General features: G+C 46.3%; 1 protein-coding gene across 5 annotated transcripts in view; it reads left to right on the top strand.

The window, feature by feature from the left end:
- The window catches only part of CAMK1D (calcium/calmodulin dependent protein kinase ID), a 183577-nt gene that overhangs the window by 86078 nt on the left and 71150 nt on the right, over positions 1–26349 (top strand). For 4 of the 5 annotated variants that reach the window (XM_030934918.1, XM_030934924.1, XM_030934926.1 and 1 more), the window contains one exon: positions 21467–21605. In XM_030934918.1, the coding sequence (XP_030790778.1) occupies positions 21467–21605 (139 nt within the window). Of the gene's footprint in view, positions 1–13828; positions 13965–21466; positions 21606–26349 lie in introns of those variants that run through there. The other variant, XM_030934919.1, reaches the window with a different exon arrangement.

Raw genomic sequence — 26349 nt, 5'->3', positions numbered from 1 at the left:
TCCTTTTGATGGAAGAGACTGAAAATGTTGAATGCACTCAAATTTTCCTATATCTGTGACTTTCAATCATTTAATCACCAAAATCTTACTATCCTCCTGCCTCCAGGCTTCCTAGCAGAGGGTGCAAGTGTATTAAATGAAGGAAACACATGGATTCTAAATTCAAATGTGGGTACAGACTTTCTGGCTTCTCATTACCTCTCTGAGAGCCTGGGTACTCTCAGATTTTCCCATATTCCTTTCTTCATGCTTAGCAGAGACCACGTGCTCTTGGAACAGTTACGAACCACCAGGTTAGACCTAAGTTCAACAAATCCCTCCGCACAGATGGGTAAATACATCTCACAGTCCTTACAGGACAGCCAGGAAGGCACTGATCACGCTGAACCAGGCTCCTGACCCTGAGATTCAGAGGCAGTGAGGGCCACCGTCTTGGCTTGCCTTGCTCTCTTTCTACCATGGACCACAAATTCTACCATGGACAAAATTGTATTGGCTACAGGCTGTGAAACATCAGATATGTTTTCCTTAGAGTTTGTGGTGCTTCTGTTCAGGGAACTTTTTGGTTTTCTTATTTCTTTTGAAAAATGTTCAGCATTTACAAATGTAAAGAGAATATGTCACGAGCCTCTGTCTTAAGTCGGTTTCCCTGGAAACAGCCTCTGAAGCAGAGGTTTGGGAGCAGGTGGTTTTCTGCAGAGAGTCCCCATCTGCTGGGAAGGGAGGGAAGCAGGAGAGGGCTGGGGAAGGAATTGGGCCACAGAGCAGGCTCAGCAAGGCCTCAGCCATCCCAGAATTTCGGAACCGAGATGGCCCTGCAGGGATTTCTCCTGCTTTGGGACAAGGAGAGAAGATGGACGTTTCCATCCTCTCATTGTCTGGATGTGAGCTGCCCCTAGAGAGGGATCTTTAGCTATCATATGCTAAAGGTGAGGGATTCAGCTAAGAGCTGGCCTCAGCCAACAGTGCCAGCATCTGGGGTGTCCTTACGGGGAGAGCCAGGCCACACCCGGCAGCATCCTCTCCACTGAGGGGACAATGTGCACACAAGGCCCATCTGGCCACCTCTCTGCCTACACCCACTGCTCCCCTTTGTTTTTGTGTTTTAACACGTTTTTGAAGTGTGTATATATTTTTAGACAGGGTCTCACTCTGTTGCCCAGGCTGGAGTGCAGTGATGCAATCATAGCTCACCACAACCTCGAACTCCTGGACTCAAACCATCCTTCCACCTCAGCCCTCAAGTAGCTGGGACTGCAGGCATGCGCCACCAAGCCCAGCTAATTTTTAAATTTTTAGTAGAGATGGGGTCTCACCGTGTTGTCCAGGCTGACTTCCAATTCCTGGGCTCAGGCAATCCACCTGTCTTGGCCTCCCAAAGAGCTGGGATTACAGGCGTGAGCCACCACGCACAGCAGAAGTATAATTTATGTACCGTAAAATCCACTCATTTCGAATGTACAATCGAAAGATTTTCAGTAAATTGGCCGAGTTGTGCAACCATCACCTGAATCCAGTTTTAGAACATTTTCATCACCCTAATGGCACACACTCTTTTTAAAATTAAGTCTGGTAGATTTTGAAGCAAATCACGTTTAGTGAGGTTTCAGCTCCGTGAAGTTCTTAGCTTGAAGAGCTCTTTAGGTGGGAATAATATGAGCGAGTGAGGTGCCATTGAGCAGTTATTTGAGGTCACATCATAGAAGATCTTGGCAGAAGTAACGAACTAAAAGCTATTTCCAAAGAGAATGACTCCAGCTCCCTGTGTTAAGTGGTTTATTCCCTGAGGTCGTCTAAGAATACCACATCTGACAAAGGGCTCCATGCTTTAGAGTTCTTCCACTTTATTCTTCAAGAGGAGAACCCGTGTCAGAGACGGGGACTGTTTAAACAGATATGGATGTGCGCGAGACACGAGGTGTTAAAAGGGGAAGGGTGTGTGGAAAAGGAGGCATGGCCCTGATGAGAGGTCATCTTGGTATGTCACCAGAAAATAGGAAGAGTAAAGGCAAAGATTGAACAAGTAACCAAGACGAGACTGGGCATGGTGGCTCACGCCTATAATCCCAGCACTTTGGAAGGCCGAGGCAGGCAGATCGCTTGAGGTCAGGAGTTTGAGACCAGCCTGGTTGGCCAGCATGATGAAACCCCATCTCTACTAGAAATACAAAAATTAGCCAGGCATGATGGCAGGCACCTGTAATCTTAGCTACTTGGGAGGCTGAGGCAGGAGAATCACTCGAACCCAGGAGGCAGAGGTTGCAGTGAGCCATTGTCCTCCAGCCTGGGTGACAGGGTGAGACCCTGTCTCAAAGAAAAGAAAAGAAAAAGAAAAAGGAAAAGAAACAAAGACAGGGGAAAACTAGGCTATTTCTAAGGTTGTGTAAAAATCTGCCTTCATTTGGCACATTTCTGCTCCTGTTGATGAAATAATGGGCTATAAAAAAAGAGAGGAATGCACTTAAAAAATAGGTATAAATCACATACCATAAAATTCATCCTTTCAAGTTGTACAACTCAGTGGTTTTTAGTATGTTCACAGAGTTGGACAACCATCGCCACTACAGAACTTCAGAACATTCCTGTCACCCCCAAAACGACCTCTAAACTCACTAGCAGTCCCTATTCCTCTTTCCTTCCCAGCATCTGGCAGCCGTGAATCTACATTCTCTCTAAAGATTTGCCTGTTCTGGGCGGGGCACGGTGGCTCACGCCTGTAATCTCAGCACTTTGGGAGGCCAAGGCAGGCAGATCACCTGAGGTCAGGAGTTCAAGACCAGACTGGTCACCATGGTGAAACCCCGTCTCTACTAAAAATATAAAAATTAGCTAGGTGTGGTAGCGCGCGCCTGTAATCCTAGCTACTCCGGAGGCTGAGACAGGAGAATGGCTTGAACCTGGGAGGCGGAGGTTGCAGTGAGCTGAGATCGCACCACTGCACTCCAGCCTGGGTGACAGAGTGAGACTCCATTTCAAAAAAAAAAAAAAATTTTGCCTGTTCTGGATATTTCATATAAATGGGGTCATATAATATGTGGCCTTTTGTGCCTGATTCCTTCCCTTAGCATAATGTTTTCAATGTGTTTCTCATGTTGTCGTTTGTAGCAGTACTGCATTTCTTTTTATGGCTAAAATATTCCATATATGGATGATATAAATATACCACATTTTGTTTTTCCATTCATCAATTGATAGACATTTGGGTTGTTTCCACTTTTGGGCTATTATGAACAATTCTGCTATGAACATTGAGGTTTGTATGAATGTGTGTTTTCAGATCTCACAGGTATATACCTAAGGAATGAAATTGCTAGGCCATCCCATAATGCTGTAGTTTCACTTCTTGAGAAATTGCTAAACTGTTTTTCATCGTGGCTGCCTCATTTTACATTTCCACCAGCAATGGGTGAGGTTCCACTTTCTCTACATTCTTATTGCCAACACTCGTTATTTTCCTTTTTGCTGTTTTGGTTTTAAATTGTAGCCATATTAGTGTATGTGAGGCAGAAAGGCATATTTTTAAAAACACACTGACAACGAAGAAAGGCGAAGCTTAAAAACAAAAGTCAGGGTACAGTGGCTCACACCTGTAATCCCAGCACTTTGGGAGGCTGAAGTGGGAGGATCACTTGAGGCCAGGAATTCAAGAGCAGCCTGGGCAACATTGTGAGAGCTGGTCTCTACAAAAATAAAAATTAAAAAAATTAGCCAGGCATGGCAGCTCATGCCTGTAATCCCAGCTACTCATGAGGATTAAGGGAGAAGGATCACTTGAACCCAGGAGTTCAAGGCTGTGATTAGCTGTGGTCATGCCACTGTACTCCAGCCTGGGCAACACAGTGAGTCCCTGTCTCTAAAAACAACAAAATAGGCCTGGCGCAGTGGCTCACGCCTGTAATCCCAGCACTTTGGGAGGCCGAGGTGGGCGGATCACGAGGTCAGCAGATCGAGACCATCCTGGCTAACACGGTGAAACCCCATCTCTACTAAAAATACAAAAAATTAGCTGGGTGAGATAGCAGGTGCCTGTAGTCCCAGCTACTCGGGAGGCTGAGGCAGGAGAATGGCGTGAACCCGGGAGGCGGAGCTTGCAGTGAGCTGAGATCCGGCCACTGCACTCCAGTCCGGGCGACAGAGCGAGACTCCGTCTCAAAAAAAAAAAAAAAAAAAAACAAGTCAGGTTCTTGCTTGAGACTCTCAGTTCCGTGCCCACAAAACTTCATTATTTGTGCTCAGGGATCAGGTGTAGTGGTCGTGGCTGCTGAGAGCCACTGTCATTCATAGAACCATGGGAATGTCCATTCTGGACTCATTGAACAGGCTCTGCTGTATTTTTTAAGACCCAGATTGACCAAAGCTTATAGTTATTTTCAAATAACATAAACACATGCGCGCATGAACACGTGTGCACGTGCGTGCACACGCACACACACAAACTAGAATACTAGAAACAGAATGTGCTGAAGGGAATCAGACAGGTCAACAATTCTGGTAGCACTGAAGAAAGCATCTCTATCTGAGGTCACTTTCGTGAGTTTTTCAAGTGTTGCTACATATGGATTCTTGTTGTAGTTTTGTTTTTCCAAATGCAAGAAACTCTTGACAATTTTTTTTTTCTTTTTTGAGATGGAGTTTCACTCTTGTTGACCAGGCTGGAGTGCAATGATATGATCTCAGCTCACCGCAACCTCCGCCACTGGGTTCAAGTGATTCTCCTGCCTCAGCCTCCCAAGTAACTGGGGTTACAGGTGCCTGCCACCACGCCCGGCTAATTTTTGGTATTTTTAGTAGAGATGGGGTTTCACCATGTTGGCCAGGCTGGTCTCGAACTCCTGACCTCAGTTGATCCATGCACTTCGGCCTCCCAAGGTGCTGGGATCACAGGCGTGAGCTACCGTGCCTGGCCAATGAAATCTGACAACTTTCTTCCAGAATACCACAACTCAAGAACAGTCACTTAGTTGAAAGTATGTCCCAGGACCCCTTTGGTACTTAGACAACATCTTAGGTTTCTAATTGGTTTTGCATCAAAGTGTTTTTGTCATCAAAGATACATTTAATATTTGTCCTGATGCCGACTGTATTTGTCCCTATGCCAGTGTTACCTGTAAAGCTATTAAAAAGTTACTGAATCTCAAATCTGTCCACTTGAGGCTAACATGTTTTAGAAAAGCTTGCCAGAAATTGGGGGGACATTGGAACGTTAGGCTTATTGTTTAGAAATGTGCGTTTTCGGCCAGGCGCAGTGACTCAAGCCTGTAATCCCAGCACTTTGGGAGGCCGAGACGGGCAGATCACGAGGTCAGGAGATCGAGACCATCCTGGCTAACACGGTGAAACCCCGTCTCTACTGAAAAAAAAAAAAAACAAAAAACTAGCCAGGCGTGGTGATGGGCGCCTGTAGTCCCAGCTACTCGGGAGGCTGAGGCAGGAGAATGGTGTAAACGTGGGAGGCGGAGCTTGCAGTGAGCCACGATCCAGCCACTGCACTCCAGTCTGGGCAACAGAGCGAGACTCTATCTCAAAAAAAAAGAAAAAAAGAAAAAGAAAAAGAAATGTGGGTTTTCTATGCGTACATTTCCATCCACATTGCAGGAAAATGTTTCGGGGTCTCTGGGCAGACTGCTCCTGGGACTCCTTCTCTTTCTTGCTTCCCTGACTTTGCCATCTCTCCTGTTCTACTTCTCGTTCCTGTTCTCTTTCCACATTATTTTTTCTGCCATCTGCTTTCCCTTCTATAATCGTGACCAGAGCTACTGAGGAAAGGAGCATTTCACAGGAAACAGCATGAGGCCATGTCCTTGTGCCACATGGAACTGTGTGACGGGGGCGGGGGGTGAGCCACACCACAGCTGAAGGCATCACCTTCCTCACCTTGAAATGAGGGGTTTAACTAAAAGGCACCTGAGGTTCCTACATTTTAGAGACCAGATCAGTTTATCCTTCTGATACTACAACGATGTCGTTAGTTGGGGTTAAAGGAACCCTAGAAGCAGAAAGTCCCTGTTTTATGGTTCTCCAAAGAAACAGCCAATAGGATGTATATAGATAGACAAATAGATGGAGAAAGAGTTTTTTATTTTTATTTAATTATTTTTGTTAGTTAGTTAGTTTGTTTTTTGAGATGGAGTCTCACTCTGTTGCCCAGGCTGGAGTGACGTGGCCCGATCTCGGCTCACTGCAACCTCTGCCTCCTGGGTTCAAGCGATTCTCCTGCCTCAGCCTCCTGAGTAGCTGGGACTACAGGCACACACCACCACGCCCAGCTAATTTTTGTATTTTTAGTAGAGATGGGGTTTCACCATGTTGGCCAGGATGGTCTTGATCTCCTGACCTCGTGTTCCAAACCTGCCTCCGCCTCCCAAAGTGCTGGGATTACAGGCGTTTGTTTTTTTAAGAGGCAAGGTCTCACTCTGTCACCCAGGCTGGAATGCAGTGGTGTAATCATAGCTCATTGCAGCCTTGAACTCCTGGGTGCAAACAATCCTCCTGTCTCAGTCTCTTGAAGAGCTGGGACTACAGGTGTGCACCACCATGTCTGGCTGATTATTTTTATTTTTTGAAGAGACGGGTGGAGGGAAGCAGGGGCTGGTCTTGCTATGTTGCCCAGGCTGGTCTTGAACTCCTGGCTTCAAGCGATCCTCCTGCTTTGGCTTCCCAGAGTGCTAGGATTATAGGCATGCGCCACTGCACCTAGCCAGAAAGAGATTTATTAATATAAACAATTAATGGTGACAGAGGATGGTGGGTCCCGAGATCTGCAGTTGGCAAGCTGGAGACCCCAGAGAACTGATGGTGTGAGTTTCAGTCGAAAGCCAGCGGGCTTGAGTCCTGGGAAGAGCGCTTACTTCAGTTCAAGTCTAAAGGCAGGAAGAAACCAGTGTCCCAGCTTTAAAGCAGTCAAGCAGGAGGGGTCCCCTCATATTTGGGGGCAGGGGAGGACACCCTTTTATGTTCTGTCCAGATCTTTGAATGAGGCCCACTCTCATTAGGAAAGTTAAATCTGCTATACTTTGTCTACCGATTTAAATGTTAATCTCATCCAAAAAGCAGACACGCTCATCCAGAATAATGTTTGAGCAAATATTTGACCACTGTGGCCTATTCAAGTTTCATAAAATTAACGCTCACGGCCCCAGCCAGGATGCAGCGAAGGGATGCTAAGAAGCCATTCTGGAATTTGGTCTGGCCAGAACAATGCAATTTTATTCCTCTCTTCACCCTCCACAGCTCATGGTGTTTAAATTCTTCCTGTTCTTTGTGTTAAAAATTGTTCAAAAGCAAGCATGCTTAGTGTCTTTCAGAATAGTCTCAATCAGAAATAAATTTGTCAAGGGTCTCTTGTAAAACCTCAGCGGCAGGGAGCCATCATGTGCTAAGACATTGAGAATAAAGAAGGAGAAGAATGCATGAAACTCATGCGGTTGCAGCCATGAACCAGGGACTTGGACTCTGGCTGGAGGGATGCTGAGGGTCGGGAGGAGCCCACGGATAGGGATGGGGGCACTGGCGTATGACTCAGAGTTTTCCTTGAGCACCGTTGAAAAACTTGAAAAGACAAGAGTTCCTAGAAAAGGCTTGCTTTGTGGAACCAGAAAAAAACACTGGTAGCTGCTGTAAGTTTTAGGTTTTGGGGTCCTCAGTTGACCAGAGTAACTCATCTGTTGAGAAGGACAGTAGCTAGTCCCACATCTCACCCAGAAGATGCTTTTTACCGTGTCCTGCCTGGAAAGCTCCTGCTGACAGTGTACATAGCAGGGAGAGCCCCAAAATGTCCATCAGTCCATCAGTGAGGACTGACAATAAGCAAAGCAAAATTAGCCAGTCGTGGTGGTGCACACCTGTAGTCCCAGCTATTCGAGAGGCTGAGACAGGAGGATTGCTTGAGCCTAGGAGTTCAAGGCTGCAGTGAGCTATGATTGTAGCACTGCATGGCAGCCTGAGGGACAGAGTGTTTGGATGAAAACAGGGGAAGAAATCTTAAGGGGTTGAGGAGGCTGCAAATTCTTTCTGTGGCTTCTGTTTCTCTGTTCAATTTGATTGTAATGAATGAGTGTTTCTACAATTACTTTAATTAGTGATTGGTTTTTATGGAGAGACAGTTGCAAGTATAAAAGCATGAACTTTAGGTCTAACCATGCTCCACACCTTGACTGACCGTCTTTGCTGGAGGGCAGCTCCTAAATTTTGAGCGTGATGCCTGGGAGCTATTCAAAATTACAACCTAAATTTCAGGACAGCAACATGGTTGCTGTCCATTCCTTGGGAACAGTGGTATCCATCCTTAGTAAACCTTATAAATATTGGGGGGAAAAACTTTCTTTGTCTTTTTTTAACATTAAGGCTAGTGCACACTATTAATTATTACAAACATAATGTGGTTTTATAGATTGTTAAAAATGTTGTCTTTGAGCATGTTGCAGTGTTCTCATTTGGTGTCACGTCGTGTCTGATTTTCCTCTATACTAAATGTGGAGGATGAATGTGTAGGTGCTAGAAAGTTAAAAAAAAAAAATCCATTGTAAGAATGGCTTTTGTCCAATAAGGGGACTGGAACACATGGAAAGTGTGGTTTGTTTTGTCCATGGAATCTCGCTCTGTCGCGCAGGCTGGAGCGCAGTGGCACAGTCTCTGCTCACTGCACCTTCCACCTCCTGCGCTCAAGCAATTCTCCTGCCTCAGCCTCCCGAGTAGCTGGGATTACACGTGCCCACCACCACACTAAATTTTGTATTACAGGTGCCCACCAACATGTGGCTAATTTTTGTGTTTTCATTAGAAAATACAAAAAAAAAAGTTTCACCGTGTTGGCCAGGCTGCTCTCAAACTCCTGGCCGCAAATGATCCACCTGCTTCGGCCTCCCAAAGTGCTGGGATGACAAGTGTAAGCCACTGCGCCCGTCCAGAAAGTATGTTTTAAAAGCTGCCTACACCATAGCCATGAGTAGAGGTTTTGTTCTATTCTCAGGTTGCAGCCATTTGAGCTGAGTGAGAAGGAGCCAAGGACAGTGGATGCTTACCTGGAATGTCTGGCAGCTGGTCTGTTTCCTCATCTTAATTCTAAAAGAGCATGTCAATTGACAAAGCCATTTCAGCACATACTGTACATTTGTGCAATAACAAGGGAAGGCTTTAGAACTGTTAGCTGTCAAAATCCACAACTGACAAATTGCCATGATTTAATTGCTTTTATTTCCCCAGGCACTGATTCTGTGTGTTTTGATTACCCCACCCTGTCCACGTGGCACAGATTGGGCTATGCCATTGCCAGCCAGTTGTCCCCACCCAGGGGTCACCCCATGCCCACATGCTGTGCCATATCACTCACTCACTTACCCTTTAGCAGACCATTCTAAATGGTTTTCTGGCATGATTTTTGAAATAGGTGATTATTAAAATGTGCTGAAGGGTTCTTTTGTTTAGATGTGACCTTTGATTGCAGAGGGAAGTCACCGAGTCTTGTCTGCTCGGGGTCCCTGCACAAAGCCAGGACCAGCCAGGTGGGACAGCCGTTCCCTGGATGGGCTGGGGGCTCTAGAATATTCTTCTGAGTATGGGGCACGCACTCCAAGCTACAAGGCCAAACTCAGAGCAGAAGAGGCCGGGAGGAGAGACCATTGGTGAAATAAGGGTACAAGGTGCAAACCACTATCAAGGTTAAGGGGTGGGGAAAGTCAAGAATGAATGAATGAATGAATGAATGATGAATGAAGTAGAAGTTGAGGGAGGATTGTCTCAGCAGCCAGTCAACTAAAGGAAGTAGGCAGGCCAGATGCCATGGCTCACGCCTGTAATCCCAACACTTTGGGAGTCCGAGGTGGGCAAATCACCTGAGGTCAGAAATTTGAGACCAGCCTGGCCAACATGACAAAACCCCGTCTCTACTAAAAATACAAAAGCTGGCTGGGCATGGTGGCACATGCCTGTAATTCCAGCTACTCAGGATGCTGAGGCTGGAGAATTGCCAGAGCCCGGGAAGTGGAGGTAGTAGTGAGCCGAGAGATCATGCCACTGCATTCCATCCTGGGTGATGGAGTGAGACTCTGTCTCCTCCAATAAAATAAAATAAAGGAGGTAGGCTTCAGAAGGCTTCTGTCGTGAGCTTCATGCTGCATGCTTTGAGAATTTACATGGCTGCTTAAGGTCACTATACCCAGCTAGACCACACCCCACTCACTATGCAGTTTTGTGTAAAATATTTATTCATTTGTTTATTATTCTAGAGACAAAGTCTTGCTCTGTCACCCATGCTGGAGTGAGTGGCACGATCATAGCTCACTGCAGCCTCCAACTCCTACCTCAAATGATCCCTCCATCTGAGACTCCCAAAGTGCTAGGATTATAGGAACACCACCCTGCTCAGCCATCTTTCTTTAGTCAGCAAATATTTAGTTCACTTATTCTCTGTGGAAGGACCATGTCAGGCTCTGGGTGAACAGAGGTAAATGAGGCAGGCATGGCCCTGCCTTCCTGGAGTTCACAGTCTGGGATAGGGTGGGACAGGAGGAGAAGCCTGACCCAAGTAACTCTGCTAACACCTAAGTATAACTGGTGTGTGCTGTGCAGAAAGACAGGTGCTAAGAGCGAATGTGTTGAGGGGTCTGATCTGGTCTAGGGGTCAGGAAAGGCATCTCTGTACCTAGCGACCTTCAAGCTAGGACCTAAGCAATGAGTACGAGTAGAAAGACAAAAATGTGTGAGGGCTCTGCAGGTCCCAGCCTCGGCAGCCGGCACGGAGCCGGGTAGCCATGCAGTGGGCGGCTGGGGCCATGCGCCTTTGTCAGTACTACTGAGACTTCACCAACAAAGGCAGTGAGTCAAGTTTTGCAAGGCTGAGCAATAGACAGGCAATCTTTGTTTCGTCTTTGCTCTTTCAAAGGCATTGTTAGGTCTTTCTTGGATTATCTTTTTTTTTTTTTTTCTTTTTTGAGATGAAGTCTTGCTGTGTCACCCAGGCTGGAGTGCAGTGGCACAATCTCGGCTCACCGCAATCACTGCCTTCCAGGTTTTCAAGCGATTCTCCCACCTCAGCCTCCTGAGTAGCTGGGATTACAGGCACCCACCGTCATGCCTGGCTAACTTTTGTATTTTTGCAGAGACGGAGTTTCACCATATTGGCCAGTCTGGTCTCGAACTCGTGACTTCAGGTGATCTGTCCACCTCGGCCTCCCAGAGTGGTGGGATTACAGGCGTGAGGCACCACGCTGGCCAGATTATCTAAATGCATGTGCCTAACCACACTTGTGCTAGAAGAGTTTCAGTAGAGATCCCCATTGGCTGAGAAACACTAGAACAAATGTAAATACTATAAATAATGTGTACACATGGACCTAGCATGTGGAATTGTAGTCATTGGAGACTTGGGAGGGTAGAAGGGGGACGAAGGATGAGAAATTACCTAATGGGGATAAGGCACACTCTTTGAGTGATGGTTACACTAAAAGTCAGACTTCACCACTACAGTATTTCCATGTAACGAGCTGCACTTCTCCCCCTTATATTTGTCCAAATAAAAAAAATATACACATGCTAAACATCCACATAATAAACTCCCATTAAAACTGAACAAAGGAATTAAAGGCATCTTTTAGGCTTGTCATAGAATCGGGGTCCTATCCATTTGTCCTCACATTCTGAATCTCTTGAGCATATGTAATTGCATAATTGGTCTCCATAAGTTTTTAGTAGAGTCACTGACGCAAGAGAGACCAGGACGTGCTGACAGCCACTGGCAGTTCCCTGCCCAGGAGCCACTGGTCTTATGAACTGTCTGTAACCAAGTCATATTCCGAGGCCTATGACAGAGCCATCTCCTGTCTCTTCCACTTGTCATCTACTCAAGGAATATCAAATGACTTTAGTATCAAGAAGAGTATAATTGAAAAACAATTGGCCGGGCATGGTGGCTGATGCCTGTGATCCTAGCACTTTGGGAGGCTGAGGCGGGCAGATCACAAGGTCAAGAGATCGAGATCATCCTGGCCAACATGGTGAAACCCCATCTTGACTAAAAATACAAACATTAGCTGGGCGTGGTGGCGCGCGCCTGTAGTCCCAGATACTCGGGAGACTGAGGCTGGAGAATCACTTGAACCTGGGAGGCGGAGGTTGCAATGAGCAGAGGTCGCACCAAACCGCATGCCAAGTACAATCTTCCTAACTGGACTAATTGTAGAACGGTCAATATGTGACCATCGAAGAGCTAATTACAAAATATTTTCAAAAATTCATACATTCAAGAACATCTGTTAGTATAAAGCTCATGCTGGCTGTGTTCTACCAGAAGGTCACTAGCTGGGGCTATGCCATGTCAGTGACTGGTTCATTAACTTAGGACACCTCATGAAATACATCATGCTAGGTTGATAGCTCTGACTCTCATCTTACAAGTCCTCATTAAACTAAAAGGTTATAGAGATCGGTCTAATTAATGCAGACGTCACAATACTCAGTTGTGAGATTTTTTCCAAATGCTATCCCACCTGTGTGGTCCTCAGGATCTTAGAACCGGCTGCCTCACCCTTCTCTCTGGAATGCTCTTCCCCTGACCACACGTGGCTGCCTCGTTCCTGTCGCTCAGAGGGGCCATTACTGAGTGCACTAAACAGTGGCTGTACCAGCCGCCCACTAGTCTGTTTCACCTCTCCGCCCAGCATTTCTAACCCTCTGGCACTTTCAAATCTATCTATTTGTTCATTAATCTACTTATTTTCTTTCTCTCCCTCTCCTACTGGAATAGAAAAGTTGTATGTGTTGGTGATTCAACGTGAATAAATGTGGTTTACCCTCTTGGAATACAAAAAATTAAAATGACTTGTCATTAACTTACCATCTTTGGAATGTGAACAGGTGCTTTGAGTTAGATGAGATTAGCTATTTTCTGTTGAAATCTTGATGACGCTAATAATTTCTTAACAAATCCTTTAATTCTTTTTTTATAAATAATGCAAAAGTAGAATTTCTTTATCAGTCTTGACAAACAAGTCTCCCAAGAAAAATTAAAGTGTCTTTAGTGCTTTCTTATGTACTGTTTTGGTTTTGTTTGAGACTGAGTTTTGCTCCGTCACCCAGGCTGGAGTGCAGTGGCATGATCTGGGCTCACTGCAACCTCTGCCTCCCGGGTTCAAGTGATTCTTGTGCCTCAGCCTCCTGAGTAGCTGGGATTACAGGCAAACACCACCACACCCAGCTGATTTTTTTATATTTTGTAGAGATGGGGTTTCGCCATGTTGCCCAGGCTGGTCTCAAACTCCTGACCTCAGGTGACTCTCCCGCCTTGGCCTCCCAAAGTGCTGGGATTGCAGGTGTGAGTCACCGTGCCCAGCCTGTGCACTGTTTTGGACATAACCACACTCTTCCTGGCCAGCCTTGAAGGGCGGCCGGCTGGAAACTGAGAGGGTAGAGTTAGAAGCAGGTGACAGTAATGAGTCACTGAGGTCCCATCCAGGGCAACTCAAGCTTCTGCCTGGATGGCTAGAAAATCAGTGTCCACCACAGAGCTGGCCGACGTAGATTTGTTGTTTGGAGCAAACCTGAGAGAAGAAAACAGAGAGGAACACAGCAGGGGGTTGTGACAGCAGCTGCAGACCTCTGTTGAAAGACAGTGGACATATCGAGCAAAGGGCCCTTATTCCATGATGCCTCCACCCCAGACCCACTCCACAGATCATAACCCCTCTTTCGGAAATGGTAAACTTTAGGACGCAAGCAGCTTAGCACTGACCGTCATCTGAGGCAGCACATCCAGCCTCCACTGCTTGAGTTTCAAAACTCTTCCTGACTCGACTTCATCCTCAACCAGTCGCATTTTCTAGATACATCAGGCCTCTTCCCGTATCTGCTTCCTTCCTGCCTCTCATGCTCTTCTCCCTAACTCCTGTCTCTCTGAGCCTCCTCTTGCTTTGAGAATCAGCTGAAATGTCTGCAGTTCAACAAGTGCTCCGCTGGACTCCAGAGACACAAAGGTAGTGGAGACACCTCCTCCGGGAAACCTTTCCTTACCCTTCAGTTTCTCCCTTCTGTCCTGTCCAGCCCTGCATCCTGCTAGGGTCACAGGTGGCAAGTCATTTGTCACTGGTGTCTTGACTGTAAACTAGAGCAGCTTCTGTAGCTCCCCAGACAGAACAGTCCTGCACCTCAGTTGGCAGGGTTCTACCGTGTGTACATTTAACCCTTCTCTCATGGCCTGTGTTCTCCAAAAGAATTGAGTTCTGGCTGCTTTCACTGGTTCCCCTTTTTCAGTATAATTCCCTTTACTGGGCCTTGGCTGCCCTCTGGGCTTCTCTTCACTTAACTAAATACTGCTCCTCCTTTTTAGTTTTATTTCTTATATTTTTGAGATGGAGTTTCGCTCTTGTTGCCCAGGCTGGAATGCAGTGGTATGATCTTGGCTCACCGCATCCTCCATCTCCCTGGCTCTAGTGATTCTCCTGCCTCAGCCTCCCGAGTAGCTGGGATTACAGGAGTGCGCCACCACACCTGGCTGGTTTTTGTATTTTTAGTAGAGATAGGGTTTCACCGTGTTGTCCAGGCTGGTCTTGAACTCCTGAGCTCAGGTGATTCACCCACCTCAGCTGCCCAAAATGCTGGGATTACAGGTGTGAGCCACCATGCCCAGCCTGCTCCTCCTTTTAAGACAGCTCAGATTGCCCCCTTCTGCCTCTTCCCAGGGGTCCCTTCTGGGTGCTCTTTTGAAGTCTTCCAAAGCACCTTCACCACTCTGCCTCCCTCCACCCTCAAAGCCATTCATACCCTGGTTTACTTGGCTGTGTGTGTCAGTCTCCCGCACTGGACTATGCACCCATTGGAAACAGAGACAGCATACTATCTGGCTCCGTACAGGATCATTCCATGATGTGGTGAAGAAACAAAGCACAATAAGTAGCGAACATGGTGGGTGGGTTTCCCCCAATAAACCTGAAAAAAATGTATGAAGAGAATGTATATTCAAAGACACTTCGCGTGAGTATGGAAGACCCTTTACGTTGCCTGGTGTATTTGTTTGGGCTAATGGAACAGTATACCACAGACTGGGTGGCTTCAACAACAGGCATGTATTTTCTCACAGTTCTGGAGGCTGGAAGTGTAAGATGAGGGTGTCAGCAGGGTTGATTTCTCTTGAGGCCTCTTTCCTTGGCTTGCAGACAGCTGTCTCCTTGCTGAGTCCTGACGTGGTCATCCTTGAGTGCATGGAATTCCCAGTGTCTCTTCCTCTTTGTGTAAGGACACAGGTCCTATTGGATTAGGGCCCATCCATACAACCTCGTTAAACCTCAGTTACCTCTTCAAAGGCCCTATCTCCAAACACAGTCTGATTCTGAGGTGTACTGGGGGGTCAAAACTTCACCATATGGATTTTAGGGGTACTCAGTTCAGTCCATAACACCCAGATATGGAGAAGGCAAAACGCCCAGAATCAGAGTGTAACCGAATACAGGTGGTTAAATATAGCCAGTCTATTAGATGGAAAGGCGTGTGTTTGTATTTTGGAAATTTCTGAACAGATTGAGGCCTGGAAGATACTGTGAAATGGAATTCCAAGAATAAAGATTTTTAAAAATTATTAAAGTAGGATTTGTTGAAGGAAGAAACTATTGAGGGGAGAGTTGCATGAAATGAAACCTTAATCTCCCAGAAGTGGGTGAGGGAGTCCCCCCAGGAGCAGGGAGTGTGTGTGGGTGGGCACCAAACCTAATGACGTTATGACGATTATAGGCACCAGTGTGGGACGATGGACAGCTGCCTTTAGTGGAAAGAGGGAAATCTCAGGTTCAGCCAAGGTGGATCTTGATTGAGGAAAGATCCAGAAGATGGAAACTAACTTTTTCCAAGCCAGGTTAAAAATGTAAATATCTGCCTTCCGGACCTTGGGGTTTCTCAGTTGAGAAACGCTTTGTTTGTTTGTAGTCTTTCTTCATCACGGCCCGCAGATTTCAAGAGTATCTCCCCCTTAGGACTAAATATAAGGAAGAGAAATGCTGCTTAGAAAACGCATTTATAACCAGCCTTGCTCTGGGGCCCGCTGAGACCGCACAGTCCTTGCAGCATGCCCCTGTGTCTTCTCCATTCCCCCTGTGTCTTCTCCACTCCACACATGGGGCAGACTTTGTGTATTTCAAAGGTATTTTGAAGGTGAATTTCAAATATTTGATGTGCCACTACTTTCTATTACGCTAGCATCATGGCTGGTATTTCTCAGACTGCTCTCACAGCACTGCACTATTTGGCCTTCTTCATATTAATTTATTACATCCAGCTTCCATACTAGAGTAGAACGGATTGTTGGAGGCTTCTTCCAGCAGTAGCAGAAGTGCTCCCTTTTAATGAATGTGTGGTTGATATTGTTCGAAGACATAAAATACTTTAAATTACAATTAGCGGTAAATTGTAAGATAACAGGATATCTACCAAAATCAGATGGAGAAGTTTTGAATGCATGTAAACAACAGCATGGTTGGCCAAGGACTAACAAGGGATACATTGCATGCTGACTCGATTAGACTGCATTGCAGTATACCACTGTGTCATCAGAGCTGCGTTTACTCGGTCCAGCAACTTCAAAATGATGTTATGTTTTTGACAGTTACTTCTTAATTTGAAAGGATTTGGGTCCATGTAAAATTTGGCAAAACACACTGAAGTTTTACTGAGATTACTATATCAAGCGATGTCATAGTTGCGTATTTAAAATTTGCACACAATACAATAGCATTATACTGTCTTAGCCAAGGAAGATTAGAGACTGAACAAACCCGGCCGGGCGCGGTGGCTCACGCCTGTAATCCCAGCACTTTGGGAGGCTGAGGCAGGTGGATCACGAGGTCAGGAGATCGAGACCATCCTGGCTAACACGGTGACACCCCGTCTCTACTAAAAATACAAAAAACTAGCCGGGCGCGGTGGCTCACGCCTGTAATCCCAGCACTTTGGGAGGCCGAGACGGGCGGATCACGAGGTCAGGAGATCGAGACCATCCTGGCTAACACGGTGAGACCCCGTCTCTACTAAAAATACAAAAAACTAGCCGGGCGAGGTGGCGGCACCTGTAGTCCCAGCTACTCGGGAGGCTGAGGCAGGAGAATGGCGTGAACCCGGGAGGCGGAGCTTGCAGTGAGCTGAGATCCGACCACTGCACTCCAGCCTGGGCGACAGAGCGAGACTCCGTCTCAAAAAAAAAAAAAAAAGAAACTGAACAAACCCAAGTTCAGTGCAGAGGCAGGTTATTCTAAATAAATTTCAAAGTTGGAATTCAGAAGAGTAGAGAATTTGCGACTATCTCTTCTGTCTTCTGCTTCCTTAATCTTTGCCAGCCTGTTTACCTTTCCAGATCTGCATCTTATGAAGCTGAGCCTCTCTCCTAATAGCTATTATGCCATTGATTCACTTTATTTTTTTTTTTGAGACAGGGTCTTGGTCCTTCACCCAGACTGGAGTGCAGTGTTGCGATCATAGCTCACTGCAGTCTCAACCACCCTGGCCTCCCGAAGTGCTGGGATTACAGGCGTGAGCCACTATGCCCGGCCTCATTTATTCATTTTAATGTATTGATATATTACTATGGTTCTACTCCTTTTCCCCAATCACCTGACCCCTGTCCCTTCTAACTTCATTCTGATGCTTTGCATGTTTTAATTGGGGAACTTCATTTCTGATGTGGAGCTTTCAAACATGCACACAGGAGGCTTGACATAGAAGGTGTCTGACTCAAAAAAAATCTCTCAGTCAATCAGCTCAGCAATCAAACAGCCAACCTAAGCATGGTCTGCAAGCCTGAAAATGAGACGTGCCGATTGCCATAATGCCAAACTTATTTCCCCAGCAGTGATTCTGGGACAGTGTCTATCTCACAGCTAGTTTTGTGAATAAGTCAGTGCTGGCTGCCACAACAAAATACCATATATATTGGGTTAAACAACAGAAATTTATTTTCTCACCGTTCTGGAGGCTGGAAGTCTGAGATCAAGGTGCTAGCATGGGAAGATTATAGCAAGGTCTCCATTCCTGCCTTGGAGGCAGCTGCCTTCTCCTTGTGTCCTCACATGGTAAAGAGAGAGTTCTGGTCTCCTTCTTCTTACAGGGACACTGATCCCAGCATGGGGCCCCACCCTTTTTTTTTTTTTTTTTTGAGATGGAGTCTTGCTCTGTTGCCCAGGCTAGAGTGCAATGGCACGATCTCGGCTCACTGCAACCTCTGCCTCCCGGTTCAAGCACTTCTCCTGCTTCAGCCTCCCGAGCAGCTAGGATTACCGGCACCCGCCATCATGCTCAGCTAATTTTTGTATTTTTGTAGAGATGGATTTTCACCATGTTGGCCAGGCTGGTCTCGAACTCCTGACCTCAGGTGATCCGCCCTCCTCAGCCTCCCAAAGTGCTGGGAATACAGGCATGAGCCACGGCACCCGGCTGCATCCTCTTGACTTCATCTAAACCTAATCACCTCCCAAAGACCCCAGCTCCAAACGCCATCATCACATTGGGAATTAAGTCTTCAGTATATAAATTCTGGGGGACATAGACATTCAGTCCATAACAGTACCATAGGTTTTTGAAATGCAGGCTTAAGGAGAATTTTGAAAAGTACAAAGAGATTTGCAGATTTAAGATTTTTTATTAGTCATAAAAATATATGACAATATCATATTATCGTATTTCTTTATTGGCAAGATTCTAAACTTTCCCCTTGTGCCTCGGTTTCTATGGAAACCAAATTCTTTCTAAGCAATGTTCAGAAAAATAGAGCCCTGGTGCAATTTGAAATGTAAGAAGCAGAATATTAAATGTGCAGCGCATTGAGACTCTGCAACAGTACATAGTACCCTTTGATGCTTTGGTTTTCACTGCATTGCTGACCTGTGGCACTGCTGTAAGACAGAAAATATATGCAGATATTTTTATTCAGTAGAATTTGTCCATACCTTATATATCACATAATGGGGAAAAAGAGGACCTTGATAGAATGGGAAGCAAGACAGGTAGGTTTTGAGGAAGGCAGAGGGTCGGGCAAGGTTTGGATCATGGGGTCCTAAGGGCAGGAGGTGGTGGGAGCAGTGGAAGGGGTGAGCATTGTTGCCACAGGTCCTCCAGCAGCTGCAGAGGAGAGGAGACAGTAGGGGGCAGAACAGTGAGAAGCGAGCCCTGGAGACAGCAGTTAGGGAGTCCGCTAATGGAAGGGGGCCTATGTGGAAGGGCACAATCAAAACAGACATCCCTCCCTCATAGCGAAAGCTGCTTCAATTGCCTCCCACTGGGCATGCTCGCTGGCATGTAATGGGCACCCAGGAAATGTTGAGTGAGTGGTTGAATAAATAATTAAGTGAATGCACGCTGGGTGCAGTGGCTCATGCCTGTAATCCCAGCACTTTGGGAGGCCAAGGCGGGAGGATCTCTTCAGCCCAGGAATTTGAGACCAGCCTGGGCAATGTGGTGAAACTCCGTCTCTACTAAAAATACAAAAATTAGCCGGGTGTGGTGGCGCATACCTGTGATCCCAGCTCCTCAGGAAGCTGAGCTAGGTGGGAGGATCGCTTAAGCCCTGTAGGTCAAGGCTGCAGAGAGCTGTGATCATGCCACTGCATTCCAGCCTGGGCTGCAGAATGAGACCCTGTCTCAGAAAAAATAAGAAGAAGTGAGCCGGGCGCGGTGGCTCAAGTCTGTAATCCCAGCACTTTGGGAGGCCGAGACGGGCAGATCACGAGGTCAGGAGATTGAGACCCTCCTGGCTAACATGGTGAAACCCCGTCTCTACTAAAAAATACAAAAAACTAGCTGGGCGAGGTGGCGGGCACCTGAGGCAGGAGAATGGCATGAACCCGGTAGGCAGAGCTTGCAGTGAGCTGAGATCCTGGGTGACCGAGCGAGACTCCGTCTCAAAAAAAAAAAGAAGAAGAAGTGAAGAAGTGAATGCCTCCAGGGCACCCAGACTCACTTTGTCCCTAACAGCAGTCTACCTCTTGTACTTCCTCGAGCTCTGCAAAGTTTCAGATGTTGAAACTTGTTGGGGGAAGGTTCTGAAAAATGACAAGCGGAGAGAAGTTGGTGTCAGGAGGAATATCTTGGGCTCTTGGCTTACCTAAGCATGGATCATTTAGACAACGTGGTCATCAAAATGTGGTTTCTCCCAGTCATTTCCATTTCTTTTCACTCTTTGAATTGCTTTTTTATTTTTCCTGAGCACCTTTTCTTTCTTATTTAGATTGTCAGTTTGCCTTGGAAATGAAACAGGATCCAAGCACAATATTGCCTGCTATGACTCTAGGTAATGGAAGAGACTAGCGCATAGGCCTTTCACAGCTGCAGTGGTTGTTTGATTAGTTTTTTTAGAAGAAGGTTTCAGTGGATCAGTTATTGCACATAAATTGTTGTGCCTTGTGGAAAATGAATCCTATCTTTTTGTGTGTGTATGAGTGTGTGTTACCATAGGGCTTGTCTTCTGTTGTATCTATGAAAGCTTTAAGGTTGTTTTTTAAGCTGCTTTTTGATTTTAGTATTTCAAATCCATCTCATCTTGTTTTTGAGAAATGTTTCTTTTTTTTTTCAGTAGTGTTAATAAATCCCTTGAAATTTATTTCCAAGATGGTTTACTGATTTGAGATAATGTGGAGAACACTAGTTGAGTTTGTATTCTAGCTCGTACACTTCCATTATTTTGCTGAACTCAGAGCAGCATAAAATATCAGAGCTGAAAGGTGCCAGAGAGGTTGCCCCCCGAGGGCTTCTTGACCCTTGCCAACCTAGTCCCATTTTGAAAAATGTTTAAAAATGTTAAATGCAATCCGAAATGCAAAGCAAATAAAAAGATACAGCATCACTAAAATCAAAGCAAAGTGATGAAATATCGTGTTGATTTTTTGCCTGCTTTTTCGTAAATCAGAAGTGGCTTTGAGGTTCTGATCATTCCGAGGGCATGTTCCTACTCACTGCTGAAAATGTTGACCAGATTCATCCCCTAATTTTACACATGAAAACGTCAAGGTCCAGGGATTCAGGGAGTGTTCATAGCTCAGTATATTAGGAGCAGAACTTGGTCAAAAACCCAGACATCCCGTTGGCAGGCCAGTGTTTTGCCTACAACACTCTCGGTCATTTAAGGATACTGTCTCATGCAAAGGAGACATCTTATTCAGGGTCATCTCCCTGTACCCAAGGATGCTGGTATTCAGGAAGGGTTTTTTTTTTAAACTTTTTACATCATCACAGCAGAACAGAGGCAAAGGCCTGGACAGACCCCAGGTGTGGCGGGTCCATGGACCCTGTTTTTTAAAATTTCCTTTACTTTGTTCCAAACATTTGCACTGCTGTGACATGGAAACATTTCCTGGCTATAGCCTCTGAGGAATAAGGGGACAACGTCTCAATCTGAAAATGGATTCATTTTTGCAATAAAGTTTGGGTCTTTTATTACGTTGGAAGCTTTCCCTTCACAATTCAACAGATCCTCTCAAACTTCTACTATGTTCTTCTTTGCCAGGGTGTCTGGTGGAGAGCTGTTTGACCGGATAGTGGAGAAGGGATTTTATACGGAGAAGGATGCCAGCACTCTGATCCGCCAAGTCTTGGATGCCGTGTACTATCTCCACAGAATGGGCATCGTCCACAGAGACCTCAAGGTGAGGCCACTGCTGAACAGCGTCCTGCAGCCACTCTGCAGCCCGCGATGCACCTGTCCAAGAGGGCTGATGCCAGTGGGGGCCTGCGGCTGCTCTGATGTACAGTGGGCGCAGCAGATGGTGGGCATTTGTGTACTTTCATTTGTCAGGGCCTTTGGGATCCAGACCCAGAAGTATCTTGAAAGAAGATGAAGATTCACACGGTTGGCCCCTGTTCATGAGATTTTTACGACTATTATGTAGCCAAAGGGTTACAGGGAGGTGGGTTATATATGGCTTCAAGCCCATCTAAGAGATGATTTTGCTCAAGACATGTAGGCTGCAGAAACCCTTCTCTTGGTGCAGTTCCGCAGTACCTTTGCCAATTCCAGTCCCATTTCAGCACAACACACCGTATAAAAGAAAGAGAGCAGTGGTCAGACACCGTGAGAGGAAAGTGAAAGGAAACAGAAGGTAAGCAGATATAGAAGAGGGAGAAGAGAAACAGAAGGGAAAAAGACAGGTTAAAAGAGCTATGACTGGCCAGGCGTGGTGACTCTTGCCTGTAATCCCAGCACTTTGGGAGGCCGAGGCAGGCAGATCACAAAGTCAAGAGATCGGGACCATCCTGGCCAACATGGTGAAACCCCATCTCTACAAAAATACAATTAGCTGGGTGTGGTGGTGTGTGCCTATAGTCCCAGCTACTCGGGAGGCCGAGGCAGGAGAATCACTTGAACCTGGGAGGTGAAGGTTGCAGTAAGCCGAGATCACGCCACTGCACTCCAGCCTGGGCGACAGAGCAAAACTCTGTCTCAAAACAAATAAATAAATAAAAATAGTGTCCTGCAGGTTCTTTTCTTACAATTTCTTAATGAGGTTTTGGTATATTGACCCTTTACCCCTTGGCACAGAAGGATCTGGGCCTTATATGGGCATATAGCCCCTCCCTAGCAGGTCTGTGTAGACACTGGAGAACAGATGTCAAACATACAGTTCTGAAGGGTGGATGTCACACATACGGTACCAAAGGTAGGTATCAGACGTATTAACTTGAGAAACAGTGGAAAGCAGTGCGGTTGACCCAAAGCTGCAGTGTGGCGTCATTCTAGGATATTTACAGGTCCTGCCCCCAGAGCTTACTGCACCAGTCAAGACAAAAATTCCACCCCAGCACACATACCCACCACTCATTATAAACACGAAGATCATATTATCTGGAAGCTGTGCTATACACAACTGTGGGAAATCAAAATCAATTTAAAGAACCAGTCATAAACATTTGTCTAAACAGAGTTTCCGCACCTGGCCATTATCTGCTACTGGGAACCAAGGAATAAAGTGGTGTAGCTTTTTCTTTCATAAAGACTCACTACCATGGTTTTTCTGCATGTTGTCATGTTCCATTGACCCAGTCAGTGTTTCGCCCATATCGGAATTGTCTGGAGGGCTATGAAAATAGAGACTGCTGCCCCATCCCCAGTGGTCTGATTCTGTAGGTCTCCAGTGGGGCCTGAAAAGTTGGGTTTCTAATAGGTCTGCCCGTGATGAGGATGCTGGTCTGGGAGCTACTCTTGGAAAACCACTGGGCGAGGATATTTGGGAATCTTAGTGGATCCCTTTGAGCCTTCACCCTCTGCAGGCTTCTTGACATCTGAAATGGCTGTGGGCATGGTCAGCTCATGTTCAGGGCCTGGAGATACTTCAGAGGGCTAGGTAGGGGCTAGCTCAGCCGACCTGGCACCTCTGCGCCAGGCCTCCAGGCCTTCTCTGATCTCTTGGGCCCCCCCACAAATGCCAGTTCTGTGCTTCCGGAACACCACAGGCAGCTCTCTCTGAACACGTGCGTGTGGTGACCACGGGGATGTGCTGTGATGGGCTAGCTGACTGTACTTACTAGAAAAATAATTTCTAAGCAAATAAGGCATATCCAGGAGGGGCAATGTTTATCTCTCCCTTAGAAAGCCTGACTGGCTATATGGGAGTTAATGTTTTTAGTTAACCCACGTAATGCTTTTGGAGAAGTACTTGCAGCTTCCATCCTGTAGAGCCTTGAGATCACCGGGCCTGTCGTTATGTAAAGAACACTGCCAGCCATTTAAGGACCTTTCTGTGATCTCTTTTCAGAGGCACAAAGGAGTTTGATCTATGAGGAGGAAGTTGAAATTGGACTACTAAATTTGCATAAACAGCTAAGAAAATTAAAATTAAAATCACCTATATAACCAAGCCCAGAGCAATAGAGAGAGGATGATCGTGTTAATTTAAGCTTAGTGCAGCAATTGGAATACTGCCCCAGTCTACCTGCAAATGTACCTCCTTCTCCTTGTGGAAAGCTATGTGATGTCTTGTTGCCCCGGGAAGCTATTAGAGACAGTTGCTCTTTTTGCAAAATGAAGTGACTGAGACTGGAAGTGCCTGCTCCTGCCTCAGTGGATTAGGATCGTGTTTCTCAGCCCCTGCACTTGGGCACTGTGGGATTTAGAGCCGCATCCTTGGCTTCTGCTCATGGATACCAGTACCACGTCTGGAATTGTTAACAGCTACAAATGTCCCTAGGCATTGCCAGATATCCATCCCCTGGGGGGCAAAATTGCCCCTAGTTGAGAATCACTGGAGTGGGAATGTGATTATGGATAACATTAACGTTACCAGAAGTGTGTTGATTCCGATCTTTTTAAAGCTTATTATGTAGATTATTATAAAGGGTTGGAGTTGATATTCCAACTCAGGTATTGGCCACCAGTTGTCTTTCTAAGATGCCATCAAATGCAGAAAAGTTAATTTTTGCTGTGAGTCCCAGACCTCTTTGGACACCAGGAGGAATTGGGATGCAATGTGGGCCAGACCCCTCTCCCTGCGGCCACCACCCCCACAGCCCTCCTGCTGGGGACCGGGGCCTCCCACCCAGATGATACGTGAGCTTGCCTCTCCCCCCACGGTCTTCCCTTCCCCACTCCCATCCCCCAGGAAAAGCCCTGCTGTCCTTACTAAGTCTTGAGCCAATTAAAAGTATTGATCAGCCGCACATGGGGGCTCACGCCTGTAATCCCAGCACTTTGGGAGGCCGAGGCGGGTGGATTGCCTGAGGTCAGGAGTTCGAGACCAGCCTGACCAACATGGGGAAACCCCATCTCTACTAAAAATACAAAAATTAGCGGGTGTGGTGGCAGGCCCCTGTAATCCCAGCTACTCAGGAGGCTGAGGCAGGAGAATTGCTTGAACCGGGGAGGCAGAAGTTGCAGTGAGCCGAGATCGTGCCATTGCACTCCAGCCTGGGCAACAAGAGTGACGCTTCATCTCAAAAAGAAAAAGAAAAGTATTGATCTAAACTGTGAATGAACAGTTGATTTAACCCTCCTTGGGTATAATTGGTCTTCAAAAGAGCATTTTACTGACCTAGATGAATCTTTTATAGGAAGGATGTGTGGATGCTCTGGGCCCTTTGGCCACCCTGTTGCCTGGATTATGCCTTGTTTAGCAGTGTGAAATCACTTATTCTCCGCTCCTAATCACCTCCTGGGACAAGGAAGATAAAAAGTCAGAAATAACAGCATTGTCTTCTCTCAGCACCCATGATTGGATCCTTATCGTTTAGTAAAGGATAATCCCTAAACATCCATAGAAAGCAGGAAGCACGTGGACTTTATGGTTCGAGCATTCCCGCCCCTTTTCTAAGCGTGAGAGTATTCTTGTTTCAACTGATTGACCACTTTATTTTCTTTTAAAACTCGTTGGGGCCAGCGCGGTGGGCTCACACATGTAATCCCAATACTTTGGGAGGCCAAGGTGGATGGATCGCCTAAGGTTAGGAGTTTGAGACCAGCCTGGTCAACATGATGAATCCCTGTCTCTACTAAAAATACAAAGTTAGCCAGCTGTGGTGGCACATGCCTGTGATGCCCGCTATTTGGGAGGCTGAGGCAGGAGAATTGCTTGAACCCAAGAGGTGGATGTTGCAGTGAGCTGAGATTGCACCACTGCACTCTAGCCTGGGTGACAGAGCGAGACTCCATCTCCAAAATAATAAATAAATAAATAAAATCTCATTGGAAGCATCCTTCAGCACACAGTTGATTTTCTTCTAATCTCCTGCTTCATCCACAAGATTAATGTCACAGTGACTCTTAACTGCCATCCCTTTGTGTATTATTTGGGGTGAAGGATAGTATTTCTTCTTTAGGTTCTGTTAAAGAACAAAATTCTTTAGACGCTACTTGAAACGGTAAGGAAGGCTTTATTCAAGACCATTGCAATGTCATTGAGCTCAACTTGGAATACAGCAAGATGAGCAGGGATTGATAGCCAAAGAAGAGAGGGGATGGGGTAGTGGTTGGGAAATCGGGGGATTTTTGCTAACCTGACCTGGCAGGATTCCTGCTAAAGGCAGGCGGAGGACTTAGACGTTGACAAAGGCCCCTTTGAGTCCTCTTTCTGACTAGGACCTGCTCTCTGGCTGTCCATCCAGTAGGTCCAGTGTTTAGCAAGAATCCTGCTGAATCAGTTGAGCTGAAATCTTCCACCCTTGTTATCTCATCAGATCCCTAATGCCCCTGAAGTGGCCTCATTGTCTGGGGTGATACCCGAGATTCATTCTCTCACAAGGAAATCAAGGATGCAGACACACAAGGAGTGAGCTTAAGAGCGGAAATTTAATAGGTGAAAGAAAGAGAAGAGCTCTTTCCTGCACAGAGAGGGGTCCCAGCGGGTTTCCAGTCTGCGGTGAAGTGCAGGGGGTTTTATAGCTGAGCTTGAGGAGGTGATG

This window comes from Rhinopithecus roxellana, chromosome 1 (genome assembly GCF_007565055.1).
Source record: "Rhinopithecus roxellana isolate Shanxi Qingling chromosome 1, ASM756505v1, whole genome shotgun sequence".
In the NCBI taxonomy this organism is placed as follows: domain Eukaryota; kingdom Metazoa; phylum Chordata; class Mammalia; order Primates; family Cercopithecidae; genus Rhinopithecus; species Rhinopithecus roxellana.
Note: the sequence above shows the minus strand (reverse complement) of the source record. Positions and strands in the feature narration are given on the sequence as shown.